The sequence below is a fragment of the Heterodontus francisci genome, chromosome 6, assembly GCF_036365525.1.
Source record: "Heterodontus francisci isolate sHetFra1 chromosome 6, sHetFra1.hap1, whole genome shotgun sequence".
Lineage (NCBI taxonomy): Eukaryota > Metazoa > Chordata > Chondrichthyes > Heterodontiformes > Heterodontidae > Heterodontus > Heterodontus francisci.
In genome coordinates this window covers 68687597-68702677 of record NC_090376.1, presented here as the reverse complement: position 1 = coordinate 68702677, position 15081 = coordinate 68687597, and the positions used below count along the sequence as shown (strand labels likewise).

Genomic DNA, 15081 nt, shown 5'->3' with positions numbered 1-15081 from the left:
CGGACAACCTGGCATCGACCTAAGCACAGGAAATGTCAAAGGCACACCCTGCCCATTTGACCCTGCAAAGTCCTCCTCACTAACATGTGGGGACATGTGCCAAAATTGGGAGAGCTGAATCGTACCTTACAGGCAATGTCCCAGACTCTTCCATCACCAGACGTGGTGGCACAATGTTATAGGCGGGAGGGATTGACCCTGGGAGGCCTCAAGATTGACTCTGGACCCGATGAAGTCTTAGGACATCAGCCCAAACATAGGCAAGGAAACATCCTGCTGATTGCCACCTACTGTCCTTCCTCAACTGATGAATTGGTGCTGCTCCATCTTGAACACCATTTGGAAGAAGCACTTGGGGTAGCAAGGGCACTGAATATACTCTGGGTGGGGGACTCGATGGCCATCACCAAGATTGACTTGGTAGCACAACTACTGAATCAGATGGCCAAGTCCTCAAGGACATATCTGCTAGATTGGGTCTGCGGCATGTGGTGAAAGAACCAACAAAAGTGAAAATTTAATTGACCTCGTTCTCGCTAATCGGTTGCAGAAACATCTGTCCATGACGGTATTGTTAAGAGTGATCATTGCACAGTCCTGTGGAAGCAAAGTGCCATCTTCACACTGAGGGCGCCCTCCATTGTGATGTGTGGCACTACCACCATGCTAAATGGGATAGATTCAGAACAAAGCTAGCAGCTCAAAACTGAGCATTCGTGAGGTGTTGTGGGCCAACAACAGCAGCAGAATTGCATTCAACCACAATCCCTCATCAATGGTTCGGCATATCCCTTGCTCTCCCATTACCGTTCAGTCAGGGAGCCAACCCTAGTTCATTGAGGAGTGTAAGAGAGCATGCCAGGAGCAGCACCAGGCATACATAAAAATGAGATGCCAGCCTGGTGAAGCTACAACACGGGACTACTTGCATGCCAAACATTGGAAGCAGCGTGCAATGGACAGAGGTAAATGATCCCACAGCCAATGGATCAGATCTAAGCTCTGCAGTCCTGCCATATCCAGTTATGAGTGGTGGTGAACAATTAAACAACTATTTGTAGGAGCAAGCTCCATAAATATCCCCATCCTCAATGATGGGGAAACCCAGAACCTCAGTGCAAAAGACGAGGCTGAAGCATTTGTAACCATTTTCAGCCGGAAATGCCATCTTCTCTGCCTCCTCCTGAGGTCTCCAGAATCACAGATGCCAGTCTTCAGCCAATTTGATTCACTTCACGTGATGTCAAGAAACAGCTAAAAGCACTGGATACAGCAAAGGTTATGGGCCATGACAACATCCTGGTTGTAGTACTGAAGACTTTTGCTCCAGAACTAGTTGCACTGCTCGCCAAGCTGTTCCAGTACAGCTACAACACCAGCATCTGCTCGACAATGTGAAAAGTTGCCCAGTTATGTCCTGTCCGCAAAAAGTAAGCCAAGTTCAAGCTTGCCGATTACTGCCTAATCAGTCTACTCTCAATCATCAATAAGGTGATGGAAGGTATTGTCTACAGTACTGTCAAATGGCACTTACTCTGTAATAATTTGCTCACTGTTGTTCAGTTTGGGTTCCGCCAGGGCCACTCAGCTCCAGACCTAATTACAGCCTTTGTCCAAACGTGGACAAAAGAGCTGAATTCCAGAGGCGAGGTGAGAGTCACTGCCCTTGACATCAGGGCAGTGTTTGACTGAGTGTGACATCATGGAGCCCTAGCAAAATTGACGTCAATGGAATCAGGAGAAACTCTCCACTGGTTGGAGTCAAACCTAACCCAAAGGAAGCTGGTTGTGTTTGCTGGAGATGAATCATCCGAGCCCCAGAACGTTACAGCAGGAGTTCCTCAGGGTAGCGTCCTAGGTCCAAGCATCTTCAGTTGCTTCGTCAATGACCTTCCCTCCAACACAAGGTCAAAAGTGGGGATGTTTGTTGATTATTGCAATGTGTTCAGTACCATTCCAATTCCACAGATACTGAAGCAGTCCATGTCTGCCTGCAGCAAAGCCTGGACAACATTTAGGCTTAGGCTCATAAGTGCCAGGTAACCAACCTCAACAAGAGAGAATATACCCAGTGCCCCTTGACGTTCTATGGCATTATGTCGCTGAAGCCCCCACCATCAACATCCTGGTGGGATGGTGGGGGCAGGGGTTACCATTGACCAGAAACTGAACTGGACCAGCCATATTAATACTGTGGTTACACAAATAGGCCAGAGGCTGGGAAGTGTGCTACAAGTAGCTCACGTCCTGATTCTCCAGAGGCTGTTCACTATCTACAAGGCACATGTCAAGGAGTGTGATGGGATATTCTCCGCTTGCCTGGATGAGTTCAGCTCTGGCAACACTCGAAGCTGAACACCATCCAGGACAAAGCAGCCCACTTGATTGGCACCCAATCCACTATCTTCAACATTCACTCCATCCACCATCGTCGCACAGTGGCAGCAGTGTGTACCATATACAAGATGCACTGCAGCAACTCGCCAAACCTCCTTCGACAGCACCTCCCAAACACATGACATCTACCACGTTGAAGGAAAATGAAAACAGATGCATGGGAATATCATCACCTGCAAGTTCCCCTCCAAGTTGCACACCATCCTGACTTGGTCTATATTGCCATTCCTATAGTGCTGCTGAGTCAAAATTGTGGAACTCCCTCCCTAGCAGCACTGTGTGTGTACCTGCACCACATAGACTGCAGTGGTTCATGAAGGTGGCTCACCATCACCTGAAGGGCACTTAGGGAATGGCAGTAAATGCTGCCCTTGCCAGTGACAGCCACATCCCATGAACAAATAGAACGAACCTGAAGGGAAGTATATCCTTCCTTCGATAAGGAGACAAAATTCGTACATAGTGTGCCAGGTTTGGTCTCACCGCAGCCCTGTACAATTGCAGCAAGACTTCCTTATTCTTGTACTCCAATCCCCTTGCAATAAAGGCCAACATACCATTTTTCTTCTGAATTTCTTGCTATACCTGCATGCTACCTTTGTGTTTAATGTGCAGAGACACCCAAATCGCTTTCAACGCCAACATTTAATTTCTCTCCATTAAAAAAAATCCTATTTATTTTTTCCCACCAAAATGAACAATCTCTCACCTCTTCACATTATACTCTATCTCGCATCTTCTCGCCCAGTCACTTAAGCTGTCTGTCTTTATTTGCAGACTTATAGTGCCCTCCTCACAACTAACTTTTCCACCTAGCTTTGCATCATTGGTAAACTTGGATACATTACACTTGGTCCCTTTATCTGTCATTAATGTTGATTGCATGTGGAGCCTACCGATCTCAAAATGACCTGTTTATTCTCATCACATCTCAGGATTTTCATTTTTTGCCAACTTTTGTCAAAGATTAGCTGTATCTAGTGCAAAGGAGGAATAAGAAAAACAGGAGTTTAGTACTTTTGATATTGTTAACAGGAGAATGGAAATACAATTTCTGTGACAGATGCAAAACTTAAAATCTTAATTTGCACAATTTATAATATTTTTTTAACTTTTTTAATAGCTTGTCATGGAGTTCTGTGGTGCAGGATCTATTACAGACTTGGTGAAAAACACAAAAGGAAATTCCCTGAAGGAAGACTGGATTGCATACATCTGCAGAGAGATACTCCGGGTGAGCATGCACAAAATCCAAAGGCTGGTTGTTTGCAGGTGTTGTTAGCAAAGGAGAAAGAGCACAAGTTATCCAATTAAAGAAAAGGCTGTTTCTATTGCTCAAAATTGGCAGATTTAATATCTAAAGATCCTTTAGATATAAAAACAGAAAATGCTGGAAATACTCAGATCACGCAGCATCTGTGGGGAGAGAAACAGAGTTAATGGGCTGGATTTTACCGGCCCCCTTGGATGGGCTGGGAGGCAGGGTGAAGGGGTGTGTCAAATGGTGAGGGAAGGCTGGGGGATGGAGTTCCTATAGCCTTCCAGATGCCATGGAATTTTACCAGGGATGGGGAAGGTCGTGGGTGGTCTTCCTGCCCAGAAGGCCAATTGAGGCCCTTAAGTGGCCAATTTTGCTAACAGCGGGCCACATGGGGAGGCCACCCAGTAAAAACTGGCAGCCTCTCTGTGGGCTTGGGTTGAGATGGGGGCCCTCCTGATCGAGCAACATATGGCCCACGGAGATATCCTTGTGGTAAGTTCTGTTGGCCCTCACAATCAACCTGCTAGGACTGAAGAGCTGCCGGCCCTCTGATTGGCTGGCAGCTCTTGGAGGTGGGCTCCCATATTTTTAAAGAATGGGAACCCTGTTGCCAGCAATTAATTGCCTAAGTGGCGAAAAATGTGATGGGGATCTCCCAAACAGTCGAGGCAGGGTTGCCCCTGGCTTTCCAGCCCAGCGTCTGGACCCACACCGTGGGCACGAAATTCAGCCCAATGACCTGGTCATCAACCTGAAATATTAATTCTGTTTCTGTCTGCATAGAAGCTGCCAGGCCTGGTGAATATTTCCAGCACTTTTTTTTTTTGTTTCAGATTTCCAGCATCTGCAGTATTTTGTTTTTGTAGATCCTTTAGAAAGTCTATTTCAGTATTTTGGCCTGTATTCAAACATTTATGAGTGGAGTATGTGTCTTGAACTTGAAGAAAGTGGACAATTAATAACAGATTAACAATCTAATCTTGAGTTCTTGCATCCACTGGTCATAATGGAGCTTGAACTAAATTGTATTCACCGTATTGCTAAAAGTGCATAAATTGCTCATGTTTAACCAATTTAACTGAGTTCTTTGAAGGAGTAACACGTGCTGTGGATAAAGGGGAGCCTGTTGACATACAGTACTTGGATTTTCAGAAGGCATTTGACAAGGTTATTGTGCAAAGTAGGAGCTCATGCTGTGGAGGGTAACATGCATGTATGGAAGATTGTCTGGCTGGCAGAAAACAGAGTATGCGTAAATGGGTCCTTTTCTGATTGGCAGGATGTGACGAGTGGAGTCCTGCAGTGGTCTGTGCTGGGGCCTCAACGTTTTACAGTTTATATCAATTACTTAGATGAGGGGAGCAGTAGCTTGGTAGTTAAATTTGCACATGACACAAAGATGGGTAGGAAGGTATGTTGTGAAGAGGACATAAGGAGCTTGTAGGCCCATATAGATAGGTTGAGTGAGTGGCAAAAATCTGGCAGATGGAGTATAATGTGGGAAAATGTGAAGTTGTTCGCTTTGGCAGGAAGAATAAAAAAGCAGAGTATTACTTCAATGGAGAATGACTGCAGAATTCCAAGGTACAGAGGGATCTAGGTGTTCTAGTACATGAGTCACAAAACGTTAGTACGCAGGTACAGCAAGTCATAAAGAAGGATCATGTTTTATTACGAGAGGAATTAAAAGTAAAAGTAAGGATGTTTTGCTTCAGTTATACAGATCATTGGTGAGACCACATCTTGGATACTGTGTGCAGTTTTGGTCTCCTTATTTAATTAAGGATGTGAATGCATTTGAGGCGGCTCAGAGGAGGTTTACTAGATTGATACCTGGAATGAGCGGGTTGTCTGAATGAGGAAAGGCTGGACAGACTGGGCTTGTTTTCACTGGAGTTTAGAAGAGTGAGGGGAGACTTGATTGAAGTATAAAAAATCCTGAGTGGTCTTGACAAGGTGGATGTGGAAAGGATGTTTCCTCTTGTGGGTGAGTTCAGAATTAAGGGGTACTGTTTTAAAATTAGGGGTCGTTCCTTTTAGGACAGAGATGAGGAGAAATCTTTTCTCTGAGGGTTGTGTGACTTTGGAACATTCTGCCTCAGAGGTGGTGGAGGCGGGGTCATTGAATATTTTTAAGGCAGAGGTAGATAGATTCTTATAGGCAAGGGAATGAAAGGTTATCAGGGATAGATGGGAGTGCTGAATTTGAGACACAAACAGATCAGCCATGATCTTATTGAATGATGGAGCAGGCTCAAGGGGCCGAATGGCCTACTTTTCTTAATTCTTATGTTTTATATCACTTTAATGCTGCTGTCATATATCTTTAAAAGTATTAAAACCTGCCAAAATTATGTTTCAAACTCTTTCCTTCACAGGAGTTTTCTCAGTATACAAGTTGGTAGTCTGGGCCAGCTGCCATTTGTAGTGCCCTTCAGACCTTGAAATGTGTTTAAAATGCAGAGATATTCCAGGCGCCTCATAAGACCTGATTGCTTCCTTTCTTGGCTGTTGTATGAGTAGAATTTTATTACTATTACTGCTTTTGTGGACAGCACAAGAAGATTGTTTCAACTATATAAATTTGTGTAACATCTTAGTTTAGTGTGAAATCTGCCCTTTTCTATCTCAGCAGTCCCACATAAAGGTATATCGTTACTGTGGCAGAGTTCTACGCCATAACATACATGACTAACTCCGTAGCTGTCATAAAATGCCAACGCTAGATTCTACTGTGTTAGCTAAGACTGGAATGCTCTTCAGTTCTATCTGGTGTCTATTTTTTTAAAAATTGCTATGTCTTATTTTTAATAAGTGTGTTTTAGAAAACATAATGTACAAAGAGCAGGTTAGAGGCTGGGAATTCTGTGGCAAGATACTCACCACCTCCTTAATGCCTGCCACCGTCTACACGGTACAAGTCAGGAGTGTGATGGAATACCCTCCACTTGTCTGGCAGCTCCAACAACATTGAAAAAGCTCGAGAGCATCCAGGACAAAGCAGCCTGCTTGATTGGCACTCCATTTACCACCTTAAATATTCACACACTCCACCACTGTGGCAACAGTGTGTATCATCTACAAGGCACACTGCAGCAACGCATTGAGCCTCCTTCGACAGCACCCTCCAAACCCGCGTCCTCTACCACCTGGAAGATCAAGGGCAGTAGATATTTGGGAGCACGACCACCTGCAAGTTCCCCTCCAAGCGACATACCTTTTTGACTTGGAACTATATCGCCTTTCCTTCACTGTCGCTGGGTCAAAATCATGGAACTCCCTTCCTAAAAGCACTATGGGTCTACCTATACCACATGGACTGCAGTGGTTCAAGAAGGTGGCTCACCACCATTTTCTCAAAGGATGGGCACCAAATGCTGGCCTTGCCAGCGACGCTCACATCCCATGAATGATTGGGAAAAAATAAGAAATAAGTAAGGAATTTGCAGGCAAGGTCCATCTGGAGGTTCTAGTTTTTTTCCCCCCTTCCATTAATTGCATGTAGGGAAGAATATAAATCATGTTCATATTTTTTCTTTTGTGCTTAGGGACTGTCGCATCTTCATGTCCACCATGTCATTCATCGTGATATCAAAGGACAGAATGTATTGCTGACAGAGAATGCAGAAGTGAAGCTGGGTATGTAATTAACAATAGCTACAGGAAGCCTGAATGTTAAAGTAACTCAAATAAAGTTTGAACATGTCATACAACTCTTGAGATAGATAACACAAGTTCACTAGCAATAAGTAGAATGTTTATGTATCCATAAAGCTAGTTGGATGGAAGGTTCAAAACAAATAGACAACTTTACTGCTTACAGTTCACTGAGTTTATAATGAGATTGGTATCAACTCTATCCATGTGTAGTGCTGTGCAATGAATGGAATGTAAACCCCAGATAAGCCATATGAACTTAGCACGCTGAGTCGGCTGCCTTACACTGAATTTACAGCATGACCGTGTGAAACCAATTTGCAGAAATCCATAATAAAAGCAGAAAATGCTGGAAATACTCAGTAGGCCAGGTATCATCTGTGGAGGGAGAAACAGAATTAATATTTTAGGTCGGTGATCTTTCATCCTGCATTCAGATGAAAGGTGATCAACCTGAAACGTTGGACTGAATTTTATACCACCAGCAGGAGCGGAATTGGAGGCGTGGGGGGCCGTAAAATCGGGGTGGACACAGTTGCCTAGAAACTCAACATTGTGACCTTGGTTCTGGATTTTGAGAGCAGTGGGAAAGCTTCAAGGCAGTGTTGCCGCCACGACATGGTGGGACAGCATTTTGAATTGGTGAACAGTTAGTTAGAATGCATTTGCATTGAACCCATTTTATTTGGGTTTCATATTTAGTCAACGGCGCATGGGGGTCACATACCTTCAGCCTAGCTGTTGAAAGGTGACAGCATTGAAGCAAGGCCTCAGTGCAACTGTTGAAGGCAGCCACGGTGAACAGTGGATAGGAAGAGGGAGTATAGGCCACTGTTGACCTCGGGCGCTGAGCTGTCTCCAAGGGTGGGCGCAGTCTTGGATGCTGTGTTCTCTGCGAGGGTGGGCACAGTGTCAGGGCTCTCTGCAAGGGTGGGCACAGTGTCGTGTGCTGGGCTTTCTGCATGGGTGGGTGCTGAGGGGCATTAGTGCATCTTCATAGGGGAGTAGCAATGGGAAGGTCCCAACGTGCGATCGTCTCTCCAAGGACAGCGCATGGAAGAGGCAGAGACCAGCTGGCATGGGTCTCCTGCACCCAGTCTTTGTGGACCCTTGTGCTGCGCAGCAGCAGCTCAAAGGGAGGGAGGGTCAGGATCCGATTGGGCACAGCAGTGAAGCTCGAATAGGGGAGCGGCAGCAGCTGGTCAAGCCAGGAAAGGCCTATCTGCGCCAGTGTGTGTACTGGACCCGCCTCAGCTACCTGCAAATATCCGAACAGCAGTGTCAGTGAAGATTGCAATTCTCCAGCAAGGCAGCCACAACTTGTGCGCCATGCTGCAGGGCGAGCTGCGACTCATGGGCTTTGGTGGACACCCAGTGCCTGTAGCCCTGCAGATCATTGTGGTACTCAACTTCTACACATCTGGCTCTTTCCAGGGATCCACTGGGGACATTTGTGGGGTCTTCCAGGCAGCAGCCCAAAACTGCATCATGGAGGTAACCGATACCATGCTCAAGGGCCAGCGACTGTGCGATACCGAACTGATCTCGACAGTCAGGTGGCAAGGGCCATAGGCTTTGGGGCCATCACTGGATTCCCCTAGGTGCAAGGTGTCATCGACTGCACACATGTGGCCATCGAGGCTCCCACGGAGCAGCCAGCGGCCTTCAGCAACAGGAAGGGCTTCCATTCCATCAATGTGCAGCTGGCCCGCGACCACCAGAAGTGCATTCTGTAGGTGTGTGCCTGCTTCCTGGGAAGTAGCCATGACGCCTATGTACTTCGACAGTCCCAGAAGCCACAGCTTTTCAACCCCCCCACCCCTGCCCACTTTCAGGAATGGATTCTTGGGGACGAGGTCTACCCACTGAAGACATGGCTACTCATGCTTGTGAGGAACCCTTGCACTGCAGCAGAGCAGAGGTCGAACACCTGCCATGGTTCCACCTGAGCTTTCATCGAGAAGGCCATTTGGTTGCCACGATTGATCCGGTCGAGCCCTGCAGTATGCCCCAGCGACGGTCTCTTGTATTGTGGTGGTCTGCTGCGCTCTGCACAATCTAGCACAGCAGAGGGGGAGGCCCTGAATGAAGAGGACATGATTGATCATCCGACAAGGAGGATGTGGAGGAGGCTACTCAGCAGGCAGCACTGGATCTTGATTCCCTTGCACCGGAGGCCAGGGCTATTGAGAGACGCACAAGGGAGGCACGGCAGAATCTCATACATAGCCAGTTCCTGCCACCACGATGACCTCTCAAAGCGCACTCAATAATGACTCGTATCATTGTAATCCGCCTGTCGCCTCCTTCCAATCGCGCTTCAGTGCCTAGTGCCCAGCTTCACCATACGCTCTTACACATCTGAGAAACTGACCAAATGCAGCCTGTGCCTACATTGGCAGCCCATTGAGTGAAGGTTGCATCTGACAAAGCAGCAATAAAAGACTTAGCCATTTACAGCACCGATTTTGAACTCCATTTATTCACACAATTGGATCAACCAATGACAAGGCCACTATTAATAGACCCATGAAACCCTAAGTGTATCTAGATGCTCTTTATATGCTTTTGTGTGCTTCTATGCGGTGTGACCCCCTGCACTGGCAGCGGAGTTGGAGACAGGCTTCTGATTGGGCTGTTCCTTGACTAGGGATGACTTTGACAGATGTTCTCTGGCTGCCATAAGTCTGGAGGGTCCCGGCTGGATGAGGGGTTCCTGCACAGGTTCAGGAGCCTCTTCAGTCCTCGTGGCTACTGGAGCTGGGGTCATTGGCGAGGGACTGAGGAACCACTGTCAACGCTTGGGGTGACCTGAGAGGTGCCCCCAGTTGTGGAAGGCAGCCTCTCTTCCTCCCTTTGAATGCTCGCTTTCACCTTGCTGCTAACCTGAGATGGATGAGGAGCTGGCGAAGAGTCCAGGTGCCTCGCCCCTCTCTCACCTTGCCACTGCTGCGTTGAGCTCATGACCAAGGCGTGTAGTTCTGCACACATCTGCGGGATCTGACTCATCATGAGGGTTGCCAACAATTGGATGGAGGAATGTGCTTACATGCCTGAGACATGCCAGCACTCAAGGCATTGATGGACTCCTCGATCGTCTGCTCATGGCTGTGCATTGCCTCTGGCAACCCTGCCAGATGTTCCTTACCTCTCTGCAACTCCAGCATGTTCTGTGCTGCCAACACCAGAGACTCGTCATCAGCCTGCAGCTCAGCATGGGCCTGGTCTCTGTCGCTGTCAGTGGCCTGGTCTGTCACAGCCTCCGTCAGCTGCTCGGGCATGTGTGTTGCCCTGTCAGCAGCTTGTGTCCCTGAATCAAATCCCGAGCACATACCCACCGATGTGAGAGTATCTACGCTGGTGGAGGGTGCAGGGGAATGTTGTGATGGTGAATCCACTGACTCTACCTCCTACTCGTAAGAGGTTGATGGCAGGGCCCCTGTCCCAACAACTGAACATGCCTCCCATGTGCATCAACCTATGTGAGAGAACACAAACATTTATGAGTTAGGTTGTGCAGCTCTCCTCACGCTAACCATGTGTGATTCAGATTTCCAGAAGTGTCGTGGAGGACGAATGAACACAGTGTCTCCTCACTTTCTTCTGTGGACACTCCAGACTTCTCATCTGCGATTGCTTGGCCGCCCTGGGCCCCCACTAGCTCCAGAGCCACCGCCTCTGCTGACGTCAGAGGACGCATAAATGCAATCCCACTGCCAGCCCCCTATATCTTCCTGGTGTTATGGGCCTGTTTCTCCTGCAAGCAGAAAGAGGGACCTCACATGAAGAAAAACAGGACACTTAGGCTTGTGGCAGCCTCTCATCCCCGATGGGGTGTCTCAAATAGCTCCTCCTACGTTCGCTCTGAAGGGACGTTGTGGGGTGAGTCTGAAAGAAGGCAACCTGTCGCCGAGATGCAGCCATGCATTTAACAAGATGTATTGATGCCTTACCCCCTTGTCACTACCTTTGTGGTTGCTCCCTCCCACATAGAAGCCCCAAAGAGGAGATGAGTATGGAGGACTCTGCTTGGTGGAACAAAGGAGGTCATTGACTCTCTTGCGGATTGGACCCAGTTCTGAGGGATGACCCCACAGCTGCTGTCCTCCTCTGCAATCTCCATCGAGGCTTGCTTGGTCAAGTGGGAGGGTCTCTTCTTGCCTTTCTTTGGGATGAGGACCTCCCTTGTAACCTGGAGGAGAATCTCCAGGGAGGTATCGCTAAACCATGGGGCCATCCAGTGTCTTGCCTCTGACATGGTCCCAGTTGGCTCCTGCTCCAGCCGTTGGGCTCTCAGCCCTCATGCAGGGGCTTCCAGCAGCAAGAGCAGCATTGTTGGTGGGATGAGGTGGTGGTTGTGGATGGTGTCCGCTCGTAACCGCAGCAGTGGCTGCTGGGCGGTCCGCTCGTAACCGCAGCAGTGGCTGCTGGGCGGTCCGCTCGTAACCGCAGCAGTGGCTGCTGGGCGGTCCGCTCGTAACCGCAGCAGTGGCTGCTGGGCGGTCCGCTCGTAACCGCAGCAGTGGCTGCTGGGCGGTCCGCTCGTAACCGCAGCAGTGGCTGCTGGGCGGTCCGCTCGTAACCGCAGCAGTGGCTGCTGGGCGGTCCGCTCGTAACCGCAGCAGTGGCTGCTGGGCGGTCCGCTCGTAACCGCAGCAGTGGCTGCTGGGCGGTCCGCTCGTAACCGCAGCAGTGGCTGCTGGGCGGTCCGCTCGTAACCGCAGCAGTGGCTGCTGGGCGGTCCGCTCGTAACCGCAGCAGTGGCTGCTGGGCGGTCCGCTCGTAACCGCAGCAGTGGCTGCTGGGCGGTCCGCTCGTAACCGCAGCAGTGGCTGCTGGGCGGTCCGCTCGTAACCGCAGCAGTGGCTGCTGGGCGGTCCGCTCGTAACCGCAGCAGTGGCTGCTGGGCGGTCCGCTCGTAACCGCAGCAGTGGCTGCTGGGCGGTCCGCTCGTAACCGCAGCAGTGGCTGCTGGGCGGTCCGCTCGTAACCGCAGCAGTGGCTGCTGGGCGGTCCGCTCGTAACCGCAGCAGTGGCTGCTGGGCGGTCCGCTCGTAACCGCAGCAGTGGCTGCTGGGCGGTCCGCTCGTAACCGCAGCAGTGGCTGCTGGGCGGTCCGCTCGTAACCGCAGCAGTGGCTGCTGGGCGGTCCGCTCGTAACCGCAGCAGTGGCTGCTGGGCGGTCCGCTCGTAACCGCAGCAGTGGCTGCTGGGCGGTCCGCTCGTAACCGCAGCAGTGGCTGCTGGGCGGTCCGCTCGTAACCGCAGCAGTGGCTGCTGGGCGGTCCGCTCGTAACCGCAGCAGTGGCTGCTGGGCGGTCCGCTCGTAACCGCAGCAGTGGCTGCTGGGCGGTCCGCTCGTAACCGCAGCAGTGGCTGCTGGGCGGTCCGCTCGTAACCGCAGCAGTGGCTGCTGGGCGGTCCGCTCGTAACCGCAGCAGTGGCTGCTGGGCGGTCCGCTCGTAACCGCAGCAGTGGCTGCTGGGCGGTCCGCTCGTAACCGCAGCAGTGGCTGCTGGGCGGTCCGCTCGTAACCGCAGCAGTGGCTGCTGGGCGGTCCGCTCGTAACCGCAGCAGTGGCTGCTGGGCGGTCCGCTCGTAACCGCAGCAGTGGCTGCTGGGCGGTCCGCTCGTAACCGCAGCAGTGGCTGCTGGGCGGTCCGCTCGTAACCGCAGCAGTGGCTGCTGGGCGGTCCGCTCGTAACCGCAGCAGTGGCTGCTGGGCGGTCCGCTCGTAACCGCAGCAGTGGCTGCTGGGCGGTCCGCTCGTAACCGCAGCAGTGGCTGCTGGGCGGTCCGCTCGTAACCGCAGCAGTGGCTGCTGGGCGGTCCGCTCGTAACCGCAGCAGTGGCTGCTGGGCGGTCCGCTCGTAACCGCAGCAGTGGCTGCTGGGCGGTCCGCTCGTAACCGCAGCAGTGGCTGCTGGGCGGTCCGCTCGTAACCGCAGCAGTGGCTGCTGGGCGGTCCGCTCGTAACCGCAGCAGTGGCTGCTGGGCGGTCCGCTCGTAACCGCAGCAGTGGCTGCTGGGCGGTCCGCTCGTAACCGCAGCAGTGGCTGCTGGGCGGTCCGCTCGTAACCGCAGCAGTGGCTGCTGGGCGGTCCGCTCGTAACCGCAGCAGTGGCTGCTGGGCGGTCCGCTCGTAACCGCAGCAGTGGCTGCTGGGCGGTCCGCTCGTAACCGCAGCAGTGGCTGCTGGGCGGTCCGCTCGTAACCGCAGCAGTGGCTGCTGGGCGGTCCGCTCGTAACCGCAGCAGTGGCTGCTGGGCGGTCCGCTCGTAACCGCAGCAGTGGCTGCTGGGCGGTCCGCTCGTAACCGCAGCAGTGGCTGCTGGGCGGTCCGCTCGTAACCGCAGCAGTGGCTGCTGGGCGGTCCGCTCGTAACCGCAGCAGTGGCTGCTGGGCGGTCCGCTCGTAACCGCAGCAGTGGCTGCTGGGCGGTCCGCTCGTAACCGCAGCAGTGGCTGCGGGGCGGTCCGCTCGTAACCGCAGCAGTGGCTGCTGGGCGGTCCGCTCGTAACCGCAGCAGTGGCTGCTGGGCGGTCCGCTCGTAACCGCAGCAGTGGCTGCGGGGCGGTCCGCTCGTAACCGCAGCAGTGGCTGCGGGGCGGTCCGCTCGTAACCGCAGCAGTGGCTGCGGGGCGGTCCGCTCGTAACCGCAGCAGTGGCTGCGGGGCGGTCCGCTCGTAACCGCAGCAGTGGCTGCGGGGCGGTCCGCTCGTAACCGCAGCAGTGGCTGCGGGGCGGTCCGCTCGTAACCGCAGCAGTGGCTGCTGGGCGGTCCGCTCGTAACCGCAGCAGTGGCTGCTGGGCGGTCCGCTCGTAACCGCAGCAGTGGCTGCTGGGCGGTCCAGCTGCACTCCTGTTTCAGTGCATCAGTGAAAGGCAGCAGTTCAAGCATGGCTTGTAGCACTTTAAAGATGGTGCCAGCACCTTCGTGTTCGTCAGCTGATACTGTCATCAATGCTTCGTAGCCCTCCCTGTCCTGGAAGAGGACAGGCCCTGCTCCTCAGTTATGTTAATTGACCGGCCGCTGTGTGATCTTGGTCAGCCAGCTGCACGCGTGACAGCACCCACTTCTGGTGCCACCACTGGGACTGTCAACAGGCTGACAAAATTCAGCCAATTAACTCTGTTTCTGTCTCCACAGATGTTGCTTGACCTGAGTATTTCCAGCATTTTCTGTTTTTGTTTTCGATTTTCAGCAACTGCAGTGCTTTGCATTTGTGTTGTTGCAGAAATATGTACTTGGTGGGGGGTGATGAAGTAAAATGATATGTTAACATTTAAGTTAGAGATGCTTCATTAGAGCTGTATTTACAGTTTTGTTTTTATCTCTTCTGCAAAACTAATGCAGCATTGAGTTAGATGTCCTAATGCCATTTTCCTAGCTTCTGGTTCCAGAATTGAGATTCCGCGCCATCTGTTCTGAAGATTTTTCACTTTTTGGGGCTGAGTACGCTATCGGTATTACAATTTGGGAACTCTGGTGCTGACCTATGCCTGTGAATTCTGCCTTTCACTGAACTAGGAACCTAGATAAAGTGCATCAGTAGTTCACAAACTACAAGCTGCTGCTTTCGTAGCATGTGCCCTACTTACAGGTGAAGAAAATATAATCAAGTTGCAGTTTAAATCTGCACATTGAAAATCATTTGGCATTGCTAATTAGTCTTTTTTAATGAGTTAAACTTCTACATGGGGTGGGTGTGGCTTTTCCAAAGTTGGATTCATCTAAAACTGTTCACAATGGAAATAGTTTTTGG

At 51.1% G+C, this 15081-nt stretch overlaps 1 protein-coding gene across 5 annotated transcripts in view; it reads left to right on the top strand.

The window, feature by feature from the left end:
- Positions 1–15081, top strand: part of LOC137371369 (mitogen-activated protein kinase kinase kinase kinase 4) — a 386728-nt gene that overhangs the window by 212604 nt on the left and 159043 nt on the right. For all 5 annotated transcript variants that reach the window (XM_068033852.1, XM_068033851.1, XM_068033850.1 and 2 more), the window contains exons 5-6: positions 3521–3631; positions 7207–7297. In XM_068033852.1, the coding sequence (XP_067889953.1) occupies positions 3521–3631; positions 7207–7297 (202 nt within the window). The remainder of the gene's footprint in view (positions 1–3520; positions 3632–7206; positions 7298–15081) is intronic.